Here is a 13313-nt window from a genome sequence, read left to right as displayed (position 1 = left end):
TGTCGGGGCGGTGTGGTACGGGAGGAGGTGTTGGGGCGGTGTGGTACATGAGGAGGTGACGGGCGGTGTGGTACATGAGGAGGTGACGGGCGGTGTGGTACATGAGGAGGTGACGGGCGGTGTGGTACATGAGGAGGTGTCGGGGCGGTGTGGTACAGGAGGAGGTGTCGGGGCGGTGTGGTACGGGAGGAGGTGTTGGGGCGGTGTGGTACATGAGGAGGTGTCGGGGCGGTGTGGTACATGAGGAGGTGACGGGCGGTGTGGTACATGAGGAGGTGTCGGGGCGGTGTGGTACATGAGGAGGTGACGGGCGGTGTGGTACATGAGGAGGTGACGGGCGGTGTGGTACATGAGGAGGTGTCGGGGCGGTGGGGTACATGAGGAGGTGACGGGGCGGTGCGGTACATGAGGAGGTGTCGGGGCGGTGTGGTACATGAGGAGGTGACGGGCGGTGCGGTACATGAGGAGGTGACGGGCGGTGCGATACATGAAGAGGTGACGGGCGGTGCGGTACATGAGGAGGTGACGGGCGGTGTGGTACATGAGGAGGTGTCAGGGCGGTGTGGTACGGGAGGAGGTGTTGGGGCGGTGTGGTACATGAGGAGGTGACGGGGCGGTGTGGTACATGAGGAGGTGACGGGCGGTGTGGTACATGAGGAGGTGTCGGGGCGGTGTGGTACATGAGGAGGTGTCGGGGCGGTGTTGTACATGAGGAGGTGTCGGGGCGGTGTGGTACATGAGGAGGTGTCGGGGCGGTGTGGTACATGAGGAGGTGTCGGGGCGGTGTGGTACATGAGGAGGTGACGGGCGGTGCGGTACATGAGGAGGTGACGGGCGGTGCGATACATGAGGAGGTGACGGACGGTGTGGTACATGAGGAGGTGACGGGGCGGTGCGGTACATGAGGAGGTGTCGGGGCGGTGTGGTACATGAGGAGGTGTCGGGGCGGTGCGGTACATGAGGAGGTGTCGGGGCGGTGTGGTACATGAGGAGGTGTCGGGGCGGTGTGGTACGGGAGGAGGTGTCGGGGCGGTGTGGTACATGAGGAGGTGACGGGCGGTGTGGTACATGAGGAGGTGTCGGGGCGGTGTGGTACATGAGGAGGTGACGGGGCGGTGTGGTACATGAGGAGGTGACGGGCGGTGTGGTACATGAGGAGGTGACGGGCGGTGTGGTACATGAGGAGGTGTCGGGGCGGTGTGGTACATGAGGAGGTGACGGGGCGGTGTGGTACATGAGGAGGTGACGGGCGGTGTGGTACATGAGGAGGTGTCGGGGCGGTGTGGTACAGGAGGAGGTGTCGGGGCGGTGTGGTACGGGAGGAGGTGTTGGGGCGGTGTGGTACGGGAGGAGGTGTTGGGGCGGTGTGGTACATGAGGAGGTGACGGGCGGTGTGGTACATGAGGAGGTGACGGGCGGTGTGGTACATGAGGAGGTGACGGGCGGTGTGGTACAGGAGGAGGTGTCGGGGCGGTGTGGTACAGGAGGAGGTGTCGGGGCGGTGTGGTACGGGAGGAGGTGTTGGGGCGGTGTGGTACATGAGGAGGTGACGGGCGGTGTGGTACATGAGGAGGTGACGGGCGGTGTGGTACATGAGGAGGTGACGGGCGGTGTGGTACATGAGGAGGTGTCGGGGCGGTGTGGTACAGGAGGAGGTGTCGGGGCGGTGTGGTACGGGAGGAGGTGTTGGGGCGGTGTGGTACATGAGGAGGTGTCGGGGCGGTGTGGTACATGAGGAGGTGACGGGCGGTGTGGTACATGAGGAGGTGTCGGGGCGGTGTGGTACATGAGGAGGTGACGGGCGGTGTGGTACATGAGGAGGTGACGGGCGGTGTGGTACATGAGGAGGTGTCGGGGCGGTGTGGTACATGAGGAGGTGACGGGCGGTGCGGTACATGAGGAGGTGACGGGCGGTGTGGTACATGAGGAGGTGTCGGGGCGGTGTGGTACATGAGGAGGTGTTGGGGCGGTGTGGTACAGGAGGAGGTGACGGGCGGTGTGGTACATGAGGAGGTGTCGGGGCGGTGTGGTACATGAGGAGGTGACGGGCGGTGCGGTACATGAGGAGGTGACGGGCGGTGTGGTACATGAGGAGGTGTCGGGGCGGTGTGGTACATGAGGAGGTGACGGGGCGGTGCGGTACATGAGGAGGTGTCGGGGCGGTGTGGTACATGAGGAGGTGACGGGCGGTGCGGTACATGAGGAGGTGACGGGCGGTGCGATACATGAAGAGGTGACGGGCGGTGCGGTACATGAGGAGGTGACGGGCGGTGTGGTACATGAGGAGGTGACGGGCGGTGTGGTACATGAGGAGGTGACGGGCGGTGAGGTACATGAGGAGGTGACGGGCGGTGCGGTACATGAGGAGGTGACGGGCGGTGCGGTACATGAGGAGGTGACGGGCGGTGTGGTACATGAGGAGGTGACGGGCGGTGCGGTACATGAGGAGGTGACGGGCGGTGCGGTACATGAGGAGGTGACGGGGCGGTGCGGTACATGAGGAGGTGTCGGGGCAGTGTGGTACATGAGGAGGTGTCGGGGCGGTGTGGTACATGAGGAGGTGACGGGCGGTGTGGTACATGAGGAGGTGACGGGCGGTGTGGTACATGAGGAGGTGACGGGCGGTGCGGTACATGAGGAGGTGACGGGCGGTGTTGTACGGGAGGTGTTGGGGCGGGGCGGTACATGAGGAGGTGACGGGCGGTGCGGTACATGAGGAGGTGACGGGCGGTGCGGTACATGAGGAGGTGACGGGCGGTGTGGTACATGAGGAGGTGTTGGGGCGGTGTGGTACATGAGGAGGTGTCGGGGCGGTGTGGTACATGAGGAGGTGACGGGCGGTGCGGTACAGGACGAGATGTCAGGGAGCCATGTGGTCAATGTTCAAATTTTGCCCTCACTAAATATGGCCGCCGGGGCAGCAGTCACCCGGTTTACTTATCATGTGACCGATGTTAGTTCCGGTGGGTGTGGTCGTCAGTTGCTGTTCCCGGAGGTGGGCGGGGCAGAATATTTCCGCACTTCCGGGAGCTGAAAATAGTGTCTCATAGAGGAACCTGAGGGAGCGGCCAGGACCGGATACCGGGACATACGTGTGTATACTGCCCTGCGGTATCTGTGTACCCCACAGCCGCACTCTACATACTGCCTTATCCTCTAGTCACCTCCAGAGCTGCGGTCACTATTCTGTCCTGTCCTCCAGTCACCTCCAGAGCTGCGGTCACTATTCTGTCTTATCCTCCAGTCACCTCCAGAGCTGCGGTCACTATTCTGTCCTGTCCTCCAGTTACCTCCAGAGCTGCGGTCACTATTCTGTCTTATCCTCCAGTCACCTCCAGAGCTGCACTCACTATTCTGTCTTATCCTCCAGAGCTGCGGTCACTATTCTGTCTTATCCTCCAGTTACCTCCAGAGCTGCGGTCACTATTCTGTCTTATCCTCCAGTTACCTCCAGAGCTGCGGTCACTATTCTGTCTTATCCTCCAGTCACCTCCAGAGCTGCGGTCACTGTTCTGTCCTATCCTCCAGTCCCCTCCAGAGCTGCGGTCACTATTCTGTCTTATCCTCCAGTCCCCTCCAGAGCTGCGGTCACTATTCTGTCCTGTCCTCCAGTTACCTCCAGAGCTGCGGTCACTATTCTGTCCTGTCCTCCAGTTACCTCCAGAGCTGCGGTCACTATTCTGTCTTATCCTCCAGTTACCTCCAGAGCTGCGGTCACTATTCTGTCTTATCCTCCAGTCACCTCCAGAGCTGCGGTCACTGTTCTGTCCTATCCTCCAGTCCCCTCCAGAGCTGCGGTCACTATTCTGTCTTATCCTCCAGTCCCCTCCAGAGCTGCGGTCACTATTCTGTCCTGTCCTCCAGTTACCTCCAGAGCTGCGGTCACTATTCTGTCCTGTCCTCCAGTCACCTCCAGAGCTGCGGTCACTATTCTATCTTATCCTTCAGTCACCTCCAGAGCTGCGGTCACTGTTCTGTCCTATCCTCCAGTCCCCTCCAGAGCTGCGGTCACTATTCTGTCTTATCCTCCAGTCACCTCCAGAGCTGCGGTCACTGTTCTGTCCTATCCTCCAGTCCCCTCCAGAGCTGCAGTCACTATTCTGTCCTATCCTCCAGTCCCCTCCAGAGCTGCGGTCACTGTTCTGTCCTATCCTCCAGTCCCCTCCAGAGCTGCGGTCACTGTTCTGTCCTATCCTCCAGTCCCCTCCAGAGCTGCGGTCACTATTCTGTCCTATCCTCCAGTCACTTCCAGAGCTACAGTCACTATTCTGTCTTATCCTCCAGTCACCTCCAGAGCTGCGGTCAATATTCTGTCCTGTCCTCCAGTCACCTCCAGAGCTGCGGTCACTATTCTGTCCTATCCTCCAGTCACCTACAGAGCTGCAGTCACTATTCTGTCTTATCCTCTAGTTACCTCCAGAGCTGCGGTCACTATTCTGTCCTGTCCTCCAGTCACCTCCAGAGCTGCGGTCACCCTGTTTCTCCATAGGAGCGGGGCGGCTGCCCCTCAGTTGTGCTGTGACCCCTCGGTGGTGCCGTGTGATGAGACCAGTGCTCCTGACTGTAGGGGTATATATATATATATATGTGTGCAGCTATGGCCGCCGCTGTGCTGGCGCTGAGCTGCTGGGTGTCAGGTACCAGCCTGTGCCTGCCGCCTGTGCCTGCCGCCTGTGCCTGCCGCCGCCCCCTGCACAGATAAGCTGATTACCGCGGGTTCAGAGGGCGCAGTGTGGGTGGATTACCATCATCGCGGTTGATCCTCCGCTCTCGGGAGCAGCGGCCGCAGACCAGGAAAGTATTCAACCCCCTTCTGCCTGGTGCGGACTTGTCCTGTCATAGCATAGGAAGTGGTCAAGAGGGCATGACCTGGAGGAGGGCAATGCCCATCACAGAGGTGGTCGATAGATGGCCCTGGCTGATGAGGCCGCCTGTCACTGGGGGTAAGGGTCCTTCATAGGTGAGGAGGTCGCCTGTCACTGGGGGTAAGGGGCCTTCATAGGTGAGGAGGTCGCCTGTCACTGGGGGTAAGGGGCCTTCATAGGTGAGGAGGTCGCCTGTCACTGGGGGTAAGGGGCCTTCATAGGTGAGGAGGTCGCCTGTCACTGGGGGTAAGGGGCTGTCATAGGTAAGGAGGTCGCCTGTCACTGGGGGTAAGGGGCTGTCATAGGTAAGGAGGTCGCCTGTCACTGGGGGTAAGGGGCTGTCATAGGTAAGGAGGTCGCCTGTCACTAGGGGTAAGGGGCTGTCATAGGTGAGGAGGTCGCCTGTCACTGGGGGTAAGGGGCTGTCATAGGTAAGGAGGTCGCCTGTCACTGGGGGTAAGGGGCTGTCATAGGTAAGGAGGCCGCCTGTCACTGGGGGTAAGGGGCTGTCATAGGTGAGGAGGTCGCCTGTCACTGGGGGTAAGGGGCTGTCATAGGTAAGGAGGCCGCCTGTCACTGGGGGTAAGGGGCCGTCATAGGTGAGGAGGTCGCCTGTCACTGGGGGTAAGGGGCCTTCATAGGTGGGGAGGTCGCCTGTCACTAGGGGTAAGGGGCCTTCATAGGTGAGGAGGGAGGTCGCCTGTCACTAGGGGTAAGGGGCCGTCATAGGTGAGGAGGTCGCCTGTCACTAGGGGTAAGGGGCCTTCATAGGTGAGGAGGTCGCCTGTCACTGGGGGTAAGGGGCTGTCGTAGGTGAGGAGGTCGCCTGTCACTGGGGGTAAGGGGCTGTCATAGGTAAGGAGGCCGCCTGTCACTGGGGGTAAGGGGCCTTCATAGGTGAGGAGGTCGCCTGTCACTGGGGGTAAGGGGCTGTCATAGGTAAGGAGGCCGCCTGTCACTGGGGGTAAGGGGCCTTCATAGGTGAGGAGGTCGCCTGTCACTGGGGGTAAGGGGCCTTCATAGGTGAGGAGGTCGCCTGTCCCTGGGGGTAAGGGGCTGTCATAGGTAAGGAGGCCGCCTGTCACTGGGGGTAAGGGGCTGTCATAGGTAAGGAGGTCGCCTGTCACTGGGGGTAAGGGGCTGTCATAGGTAAGGAGGCCGCCTGTCACTGGGGGTAAGGGGCTGTCATAGGTAAGGAGGCCGCCTGTCACTGGGGGTAAGGGGCCTTCATAGGTGAGGAGGTCACATGTCACTGGGGGTAAGGGGCCTTCATAGGTGAGGAGGTCGCCTGTCACTGGGGGTAAGGGGCCTTCATAGGTGAGGAGGTCACCTGTCACTGGGGGTAAGGGGCCTTCATAGGTGAGGAGGTCGCCTGTCACTGGGGGTAAGGGGCCTTCATAGGTGAGGAGGTCACATGTCACTGGGGGTAAGGGGCCTTCATAGGTGAGGAGGTCGCCTGTCACTGGGGGTAAGGGGCCGTCATAGGTGAGGAGGTCGCCTGTCACTGGGGGTAAGGGGCTGTCATGGGTGAGGAGGTCGCCTGTCACTGGGGGTAAGGGGCCTTCATAGGTGAGGAGGTCGCCTGTCACTGGGGGTAAGGGGCCTTCATAGGTGAGGAGGTCACCTGTCACTAGGGGTAAGGGGCCGTCATAGGTGAGGAGGTCGCCTGTCACTGGGGGTAAGGGGCTGTCATAGGTGAGGAGGTCGCCTGTCACTGGGGGTAAGGGGCCGTCATAGGTGAGGAGGTCGCCTGTCACTGGGGGTAAGGGGCTGTCATGGGTGAGGAGGTCGCCTGTCACTGGGGGTAAGGGGCCTTCATAGGTGAGGAGGTCGCCTGTCACTGGGGGTAAGGGGCCGTCATGGGTGAGGAGGCTGCCTGTCACTGGGGGTAAGGGGCTGTCATAGGTGAGGAGGTCACCTGTCACTGGGGGTAAGGGGCCTTCATAGGTGAGGAGGTCACCTGTCACTAGGGGTAAGGGGCCGTCATAGGTGAGGAGGTCGCCTGTCACTAGGGGTAAGGGGCTGTCATAGGTGAGGAGGTCACCTGTCACTGGGGGTAAGGGGCTGTCATAGGTGAGGAGGTCGCCTGTCACTGGGGGTAAGGGGCCGTCATAGGTGAGGAGGTCGCCTGTCACTGGGGGTAAGGGGCTGTCATGGGTGAGGAGGTCGCCTGTCACTGGGGGTAAGGGGCCTTCATAGGTGAGGAGGTCGCCTGTCACTGGGGGTAAGGGGCCGTCATGGGTGAGGAGGCTGCCTGTCACTGGGGGTAAGGGGCTGTCATAGGTGAGGAGGTCGCCTGTCACTAGGGGTAAGGGGCCGTCATAGGTGAGGAGGTCGCCTGTCACTAGGGGTAAGGGGCTGTCATGGGTGAGGAGGTCACCTGTCACTGGGGGTAAGGGGCCGTCATAGGTGAGGAGGTCGCCTGTCACTAGGGGTAAGGGGCTGTCATGGGTGAGGAGGTCGCCTGTCACTGGGGGTAAGGGGCCGTCATGGGTGAGGAGGCCGCCTGTCACTGGGGGTAAGGGGCCGTCAGGTGAGGAGGTCGCCTGTCACTAGGGGTAAGGGGCTGTCATGGGTGAGGAGGTCACCTGTCACTGGGGGTAAGGGGCTGTCATAGATGAGGAGGTCACCTGTCACTGGGGGTAAGGGGCCTTCATAGGTGAGGAGGTCGCCTGTCACTGGGGGTAAGGGGCCTTCATAGGTGAGGAAGTCGCCTGTCACTGGGGGTAAGGGGCTGTCATAGGTGAGGAGGTCGCCTGTCACTGGGGGTAAGGGGCTGTCATAGGTGAGGAGGCCGCCTGTCATTGGGGGTAAGGGGCCTTCATAGGTGAGGAGGTCACATGTCACTGGGGGTAAGGGGCCGTCATGGGTGAGGAGGCTGTCAGGGGTGGTGGAGAGTTGATGACTGCTGTTATTTCTGAACATTCTTCACAGCGGCAGTCGTCCTCATATTGGCAGCTCTGTGTCCTGTACGAAGGGACGGTGCACGCTTACTACATATCACTATTCCTCCTCCACACTGACTACATGTCACTATTCCCCCTCCACACTGACTGTGCACGCTTACTTCATGTCACTATTCCTCCTCCACACTGACTGTGCACGCTTACTACGTGTCACTATTCCTCCTCCACACGGACGGTGCACGTTTACTACATGTGACTATTCCTCCTGTACACTGACCGTGCACGCTTATTACGTGCCACTATTCCCCTCCACAATGACCCTGCATGCTTATTACATGTCACTATTCCTCCTCCACACTGACTGTGCACGTTTACTACGTGTCACTATTCCCCCTCCACACCGACGGTGTACGCTTACTATGTGTCACTATTCCTCCTCTACACTGACCGTGCATGCTTATTACATGTCACTTCTCCTCCTGTACACTAGCCCGTGCACGATTATTACATGTCACTTTTCCTCCTGTACACTAACCGTGCACGCTTACTGCATGTCACTATTCCCCCTCCTCACTGACCGTGCATGCTTACTACATGTCACTATTCCTCCTGAACACTGACCGTGCACGCTTAGTACATCTCACTATTCCTCCTGTACACTGACCGTGCATGCTTATTACATGTCACTTTTCCCCCTCCACACTGACCGTGTACGCTTATTACGTGTCACTATTCCTCCCCCTCACTGACCGTGCACGCTTATTACGTGTCAAAATTCCCCCTCCACACGGACCGTGCACGCTTACTACGTGTCACTATTCCTTCTGTACACTAACCGTGCACGCTTATTACATGTCACTATTCCCCCTCCACACTAACCGTGCACACTTACTGCATGTCACTATTCCCCCCCACACAATGACCCTGCATGCTTACTACATGTCACTATTCCTCCTGTACACTGACCGTGCATGCTTACTACATGTCACTATTCCTCCTGTACACTGACCGTGCACGCTTATTACATGTCACTATTCCTCCTCCACACTGACTGTGCACGTTTACTACGTGTCACTATTCCCCCTCCACACCTACGTTGTACGCTTACTACGTGTCACTATTCCTCCTGTACACTGACCGTGCATGCTTACTACATGTCACTATTCCCCCTCCACACCTACGTTGTACGCTTACTACGTGTCACTATTCCTCCTGTACACTGACCGTGCATGCTTACTACATGTCACTATTCCCCCTCCTCACTGACCGTGCATGGTTACTACATGTCACTATTCCTCCTGTACACTGACCGTGCCCGCTTATTACATATCACTATTACTCCTGTACTCTGACCGTGCACGCTTATTACATGTCACTATTCCTCCTGTACACTGACTGTGCACGCTTATTACATATCACTATTCCTCCTGTACACTGACCGTGCATGGTTACTACATGTCACTATTCCTCCTGTACACTGACCGTGCCCGCTTATTACATATCACTATTACTCCTGTACTCTGACTGTGCCCGCTTATTACATATCACTATTACTCCTGTACTCTGACCGTGCACGCTTATTACATGTCACTATTCCTCCTGTACACTGACCGTGCACGCTTATTGCGTGTCACTATTCCTCCCTCCACAATGACCGTGCATGCTTACTACATGCGAGTATTCCTTCTCTACACAGACGGTGCACGCTTATTACATGTCTCTATTGCTCACACACAACATGTGGTGGTGTCTTTCACACAGACTGCATGCTTACAACATGTGGCGGTGTCTTCCAATGATTTTCCTTCCTCATACAGGTATTTCTCTTGCAGGATATAATGGCCGAGCCTCAGAGACCTCAGAGGAAGATGTCCCGGACGGGCTTCTCACTGTACCAGGTCCTGGGTCTGGAGAAGGGGGCAACACAGGACGACATAAAGAAAGCATACCGGTGAGGGGTCCGCGCTGGGTGTGACTGCTGGGGAATTACTATCAGCTCTGGGGTCCTGCATTGGTGTCCCCGGCTTGGGACTCGGTTCTCTCCACCACTGGGGTCCCTGGCTCGGCTCTCTCGTCCCTGGCTTGGGGCTTGGCTCTTGGCTCTCTCCATCACTGGGGTCCCCGTCTTGGAGCCCTGATCTCTGCAGGCCTTGGCTGTGGGACTCGGATCTCTCCACCACTGTGGTCCCTGGCTCGGGGCACGGCTCTCTCCACCACTGGGGTTCCCATTTTGGAGCCTTGATGTCTGCTGGCCTTGGCTGTGGGGCTTGGATGTCTCCACCACTGGGGTCCCCGTCCTGGGGCACGGCTCTCTGCAGGCCTTGGCTGTGGGGCACGTTCTCTCCACCACTGGGGTCCCTGGCTCTGGGCACGGCTCTCTCCGCCACTGTAGTCCCTGGCTCTGGGCACGGCTCTCTCCACCACTGGGGTCTCCAGTTTGGAGCCCTGATCTCTGCTGTCCTTGGCTGTGGGGCACGGTTCTCTCCACCACTGTGGTCCCTGGCTCAGGGCACAGCTCTCTCCACCACTGGGGTCTCCAGTTTGGAGCCCTGATCTCTGCAGTCCTTGGCTGTGGGGCACGGTTCTCTCCACCACTGTGGTCCCTGGCTCCGGGCACAGCTCTCTCCACCACTGTGGTCCCTGGCTAGAGGCAGGGCTCTCTCCACCACTGTGGTCCCTGGCTCCGGGCACAGCTCTCTCCACCACTGTGGTCCCTGGCTAGAGGCAGGGCTCTCTCCACCACTGTGGTCCCTGGCTCGGGGCACGGCTCTCTCCACCACTGTGGTCCCTGGCTCGAGGCAGGGCTCTCTCCGCCACTGTGGTCCCTGGATCGGTGCACGGCTCTCCCCACCACTGGGGTCTCCAGTTTGGAGCCCTGATCTCTGCCGGCCTTGGCTGTGGGGCACGGTTCTTTCCACCACTGGGGTCCCTGGCTCGGGGCACAGGTCTCTCCACCACTGTGGTCCCTGTCTTGGAGCGCGGCTCTCTGCAGGTCATAGTCGTGGGGTGCGGCTGTCTCCGCTCTGAAGTCCTCAGCTTGGGGTGACTCTCCAGCAGCGCAGTCCTGTTAACACCATGACAGCGGGTCTCCTTCTAGTGATGACTTCTCTGCTCTCTCGCTGCGCAGGAAGCTCGCTTTACGGTATCATCCAGACAAGAACCCGGACAATCCAGAAGCAGCAGAGAAATTCAAGGAGATCAATAACGCTAACAGCACGCTGAGCGATGAGAACAAGCGCAAGATTTACGACGAGTACGGCTCCATGGGTCTCTACGTGGCGGAGCAGTTTGGAGAGGAGAGCGTCAAGTACTACTTCCTCATGTCCAAGTGCTGGTTCAAGGTGAGGACTTGGCCCATGGGTTATGATGGGTGTGTTTGTAGATGGCCGTCTGTGCACTGTGGGACGGATCACCGAGTGGGACTGGTTCCACTGCTGGGGGGACCCCCAAGGATGAGTACTTTCTGTGTGGGGGTTGTTTCAGGCGAGACTCACGGGCGTGTTGTATGTTCCAGGGCCTGGTCATTTGCCTCAGCATCATCACGTGTTGCTGTTGCTGCTGCTGCTGCGGCTGTTGCTGTGGTCGGTGTAAACCTCCGGAGGAAGAGGATGATTCCTATAAGTGTATGAACCCCGAGGACCTGGAGGCCCAGATCAGGGCAGAGGACGGTGAGCGTATCTTCACATTCTCTTGTCATCGGCACCTGTGGTTCCGCTCGTCTGATGGTTCTGCCTGTCTCTTGTAGGTGATGTCATTAACATGCAGCCGTCCTCAGGACCCTCCATCCACTCCCAGACGCAGAGCTCCTAATGCGGTAAGTCCGGCCAGTCCTCAATGTCGGCCCTCGTTTCTCCACAAGTGGTCCCTCATGCCCACTAAGTCACAGGTTGTGTTTCCTCACAGGGCCGTGCACCGCGTCCTCTGTGTAGCACGGGTATTGGACAGGATCCCCTTCTTGTCTCTTCAGGAGACCCCAATTTAGTGCTCTGTCGGAAGAGACCGGTGATCGTACACAACTCCTAGCACCTTCTGCAGCATCATGGGGCCTTCTCCAGCACTTTGGGGGCGAGGGAGAGTCTCTCTGCTCTCCACCGACTCTGCTACATCCTCTATCCAGCAAGGGTGAAGAGGGGGCCGCTCTGTGACTGCGAAGAGCTTACATCTCAACCAAAGACTTGTGTCCATCGTCTTTCCGTCTGCGGATGAGGAACGTCTGGGCTGTGCCTCCTGGGGTCCTGTGGCTCCCGGGGTCCTGTGGCTCCCGGGGTCCTGTGGCTCCCGGGGTCCTGTGGCTCCCGGGGTCCTGTGGCTCCCGGGGTCCTGTGCCTCCTGGGACCTGCCTGTTTGTGTTTTCCCAGCATTTTCCCTCCTGTCCCACCGAGGTGTTGAGAACTTCCGCAGGCTGGACTCGCCCTATCACAAACTCTCCTTTATGCTGAAGTGAACAGGGCTACTGCACCAAACGGGGGGCTAACGCGACCTCCACCCCTGCTGTACAGGCTCGTCCTGCTCCTCCCTGGCTGAGGACTGGGCCACGATTGCTCCTTTTTTCCATTTCGCACTAAGCGTTTGCATCAGAAAATTTAGACTTTATGCCATTGACTATAGGATTGTGGGGGCAGCGGACCCCCGTTCTGTACCGCCAGTCTCCCCACCTCACAACGCACTGCACAAGGATTCTGAATTGGACATTTTCTACTGGACCGTCCGACCTTCATGTGTGAGGACTTATGTTTTTTTTTTACAATCTGCGTTTTTTATGTCACCTGCGCTGGGTGCTTGCTGTCTCGTCCGCTCTGGTTGTGTGAGCCGGCGCTCTGGCTGCCCGGATGGCACGTGTGTGGGTTCCTGGGGGCCGCTGTCGGTGGATGGCGCAGTTCTGAGCCCGAATCTGCGGCGTTCCTCCCGGTATTATCCCGTCCTGCCTCCTCTGTGTAATTGCTGCGGCACTAATCGTTCACCCGTCCGCCCCAGCGCTGATCTTCATTCTGAGCAGATGATTATAGAAAATCAGACCAAGGATTTGCCAAATGCCTCATTTTGTCACCAGCACAAGCCATTGCCAATGAGTGGGTGCCAGGCGCAGTCGTGCGCCATAAATGCTGGCGCTGTGTCCGGATTGTGACGTGTTTGAGGAGGGGAACGTCTTTTAGTATCTTGGAGGTTTAATAAAAAATGCAAAAATACAAGTGCTCCCCCTGAGTCGCTCCTCGATGGCTTGGGCCGCGTTCTCCAGTGTGATGCCGTCCCTGGTGCGCCGCGTTCTCTGGTGTGCCACCGTCGCTGGTGCGCCACGTTCTCTGGTGTGCCACCGTCGCTGGTGCGCCGCGTTCTCTGGTGTGCCGCGTTCTCTGGTGTGCCACCGTCGCTGGTGCGCCACGTTCTCTGGTGTGCCGCGTTCTCTGGTGTGCCGCGTTCTCTGGTGTGCCGTGTTCTCTGGTGCGCCACGTTCTCTGGTGTGCCGCGTTCTCTGGTGTGCCGCGTTCTCTGGTGCGCCACGTTCTCTGGTGTGCCGCGTTCTCTGGTGTGCCGCGTTCTCTGG

At 58.9% G+C, this 13313-nt stretch overlaps 1 protein-coding gene across 3 annotated transcripts; it reads left to right on the top strand.

Moving 5' to 3' along the window:
• The first annotated feature begins 2965 nt into the window (after window positions 1-2965).
• Window positions 2966-12964, top strand: DNAJC5G (DnaJ heat shock protein family (Hsp40) member C5 gamma). 3 transcript variants are annotated; one of them, XM_077291957.1, is made up of 6 exons: window positions 2966-3092; window positions 9604-9722; window positions 10899-11112; window positions 11286-11439; window positions 11517-11585; window positions 11675-12964. In XM_077291957.1, the coding sequence occupies exons 2-5, from the start codon at window positions 9610-9612 to the stop codon at window positions 11579-11581; spliced, it is 546 nt and encodes a 181-aa protein (XP_077148072.1). In that variant the 5' UTR covers window positions 2966-3092; window positions 9604-9609; the 3' UTR covers window positions 11582-11585; window positions 11675-12964. The 3 variants fall into 3 exon arrangements, with proteins under 3 accessions (XP_077148072.1, XP_077148073.1, XP_077148074.1); XM_077291958.1 differs by lacking the exon at window positions 2966-3092 and adding an exon at window positions 4744-4943; XM_077291959.1 differs by lacking the exon at window positions 2966-3092 and adding an exon at window positions 4749-4796 and having other exon boundaries at window positions 9606-9722.
• Window positions 12965-13313: the final 349 nt, after the last annotated feature.

This window comes from Ranitomeya variabilis, chromosome 2 (assembly GCF_051348905.1).
Source record: "Ranitomeya variabilis isolate aRanVar5 chromosome 2, aRanVar5.hap1, whole genome shotgun sequence".
NCBI classification, from domain to species: Eukaryota; Metazoa; Chordata; class Amphibia; order Anura; family Dendrobatidae; genus Ranitomeya; species Ranitomeya variabilis.
Note: the sequence above shows the minus strand (reverse complement) of the source record. Positions and strands in the feature narration are given on the sequence as shown.

Coding starts and splice junctions, on each gene's coding strand:
- DNAJC5G (XM_077291957.1), top strand. CDS start 9,610: ATGGCCGAGCCTCAGAGACCTCAGAGGAAGATGTCCCGGACGGGCTTC. Junction 11,113..11,285: donor TGTCCAAGTGCTGGTTCAAG/GTGAGGACTTGG, acceptor TGTATGTTCCAG/GGCCTGGTCATTTGCCTCAG. Junction 11,440..11,516: donor CCAGATCAGGGCAGAGGACG/GTGAGCGTATCT, acceptor TGTCTCTTGTAG/GTGATGTCATTAACATGCAG.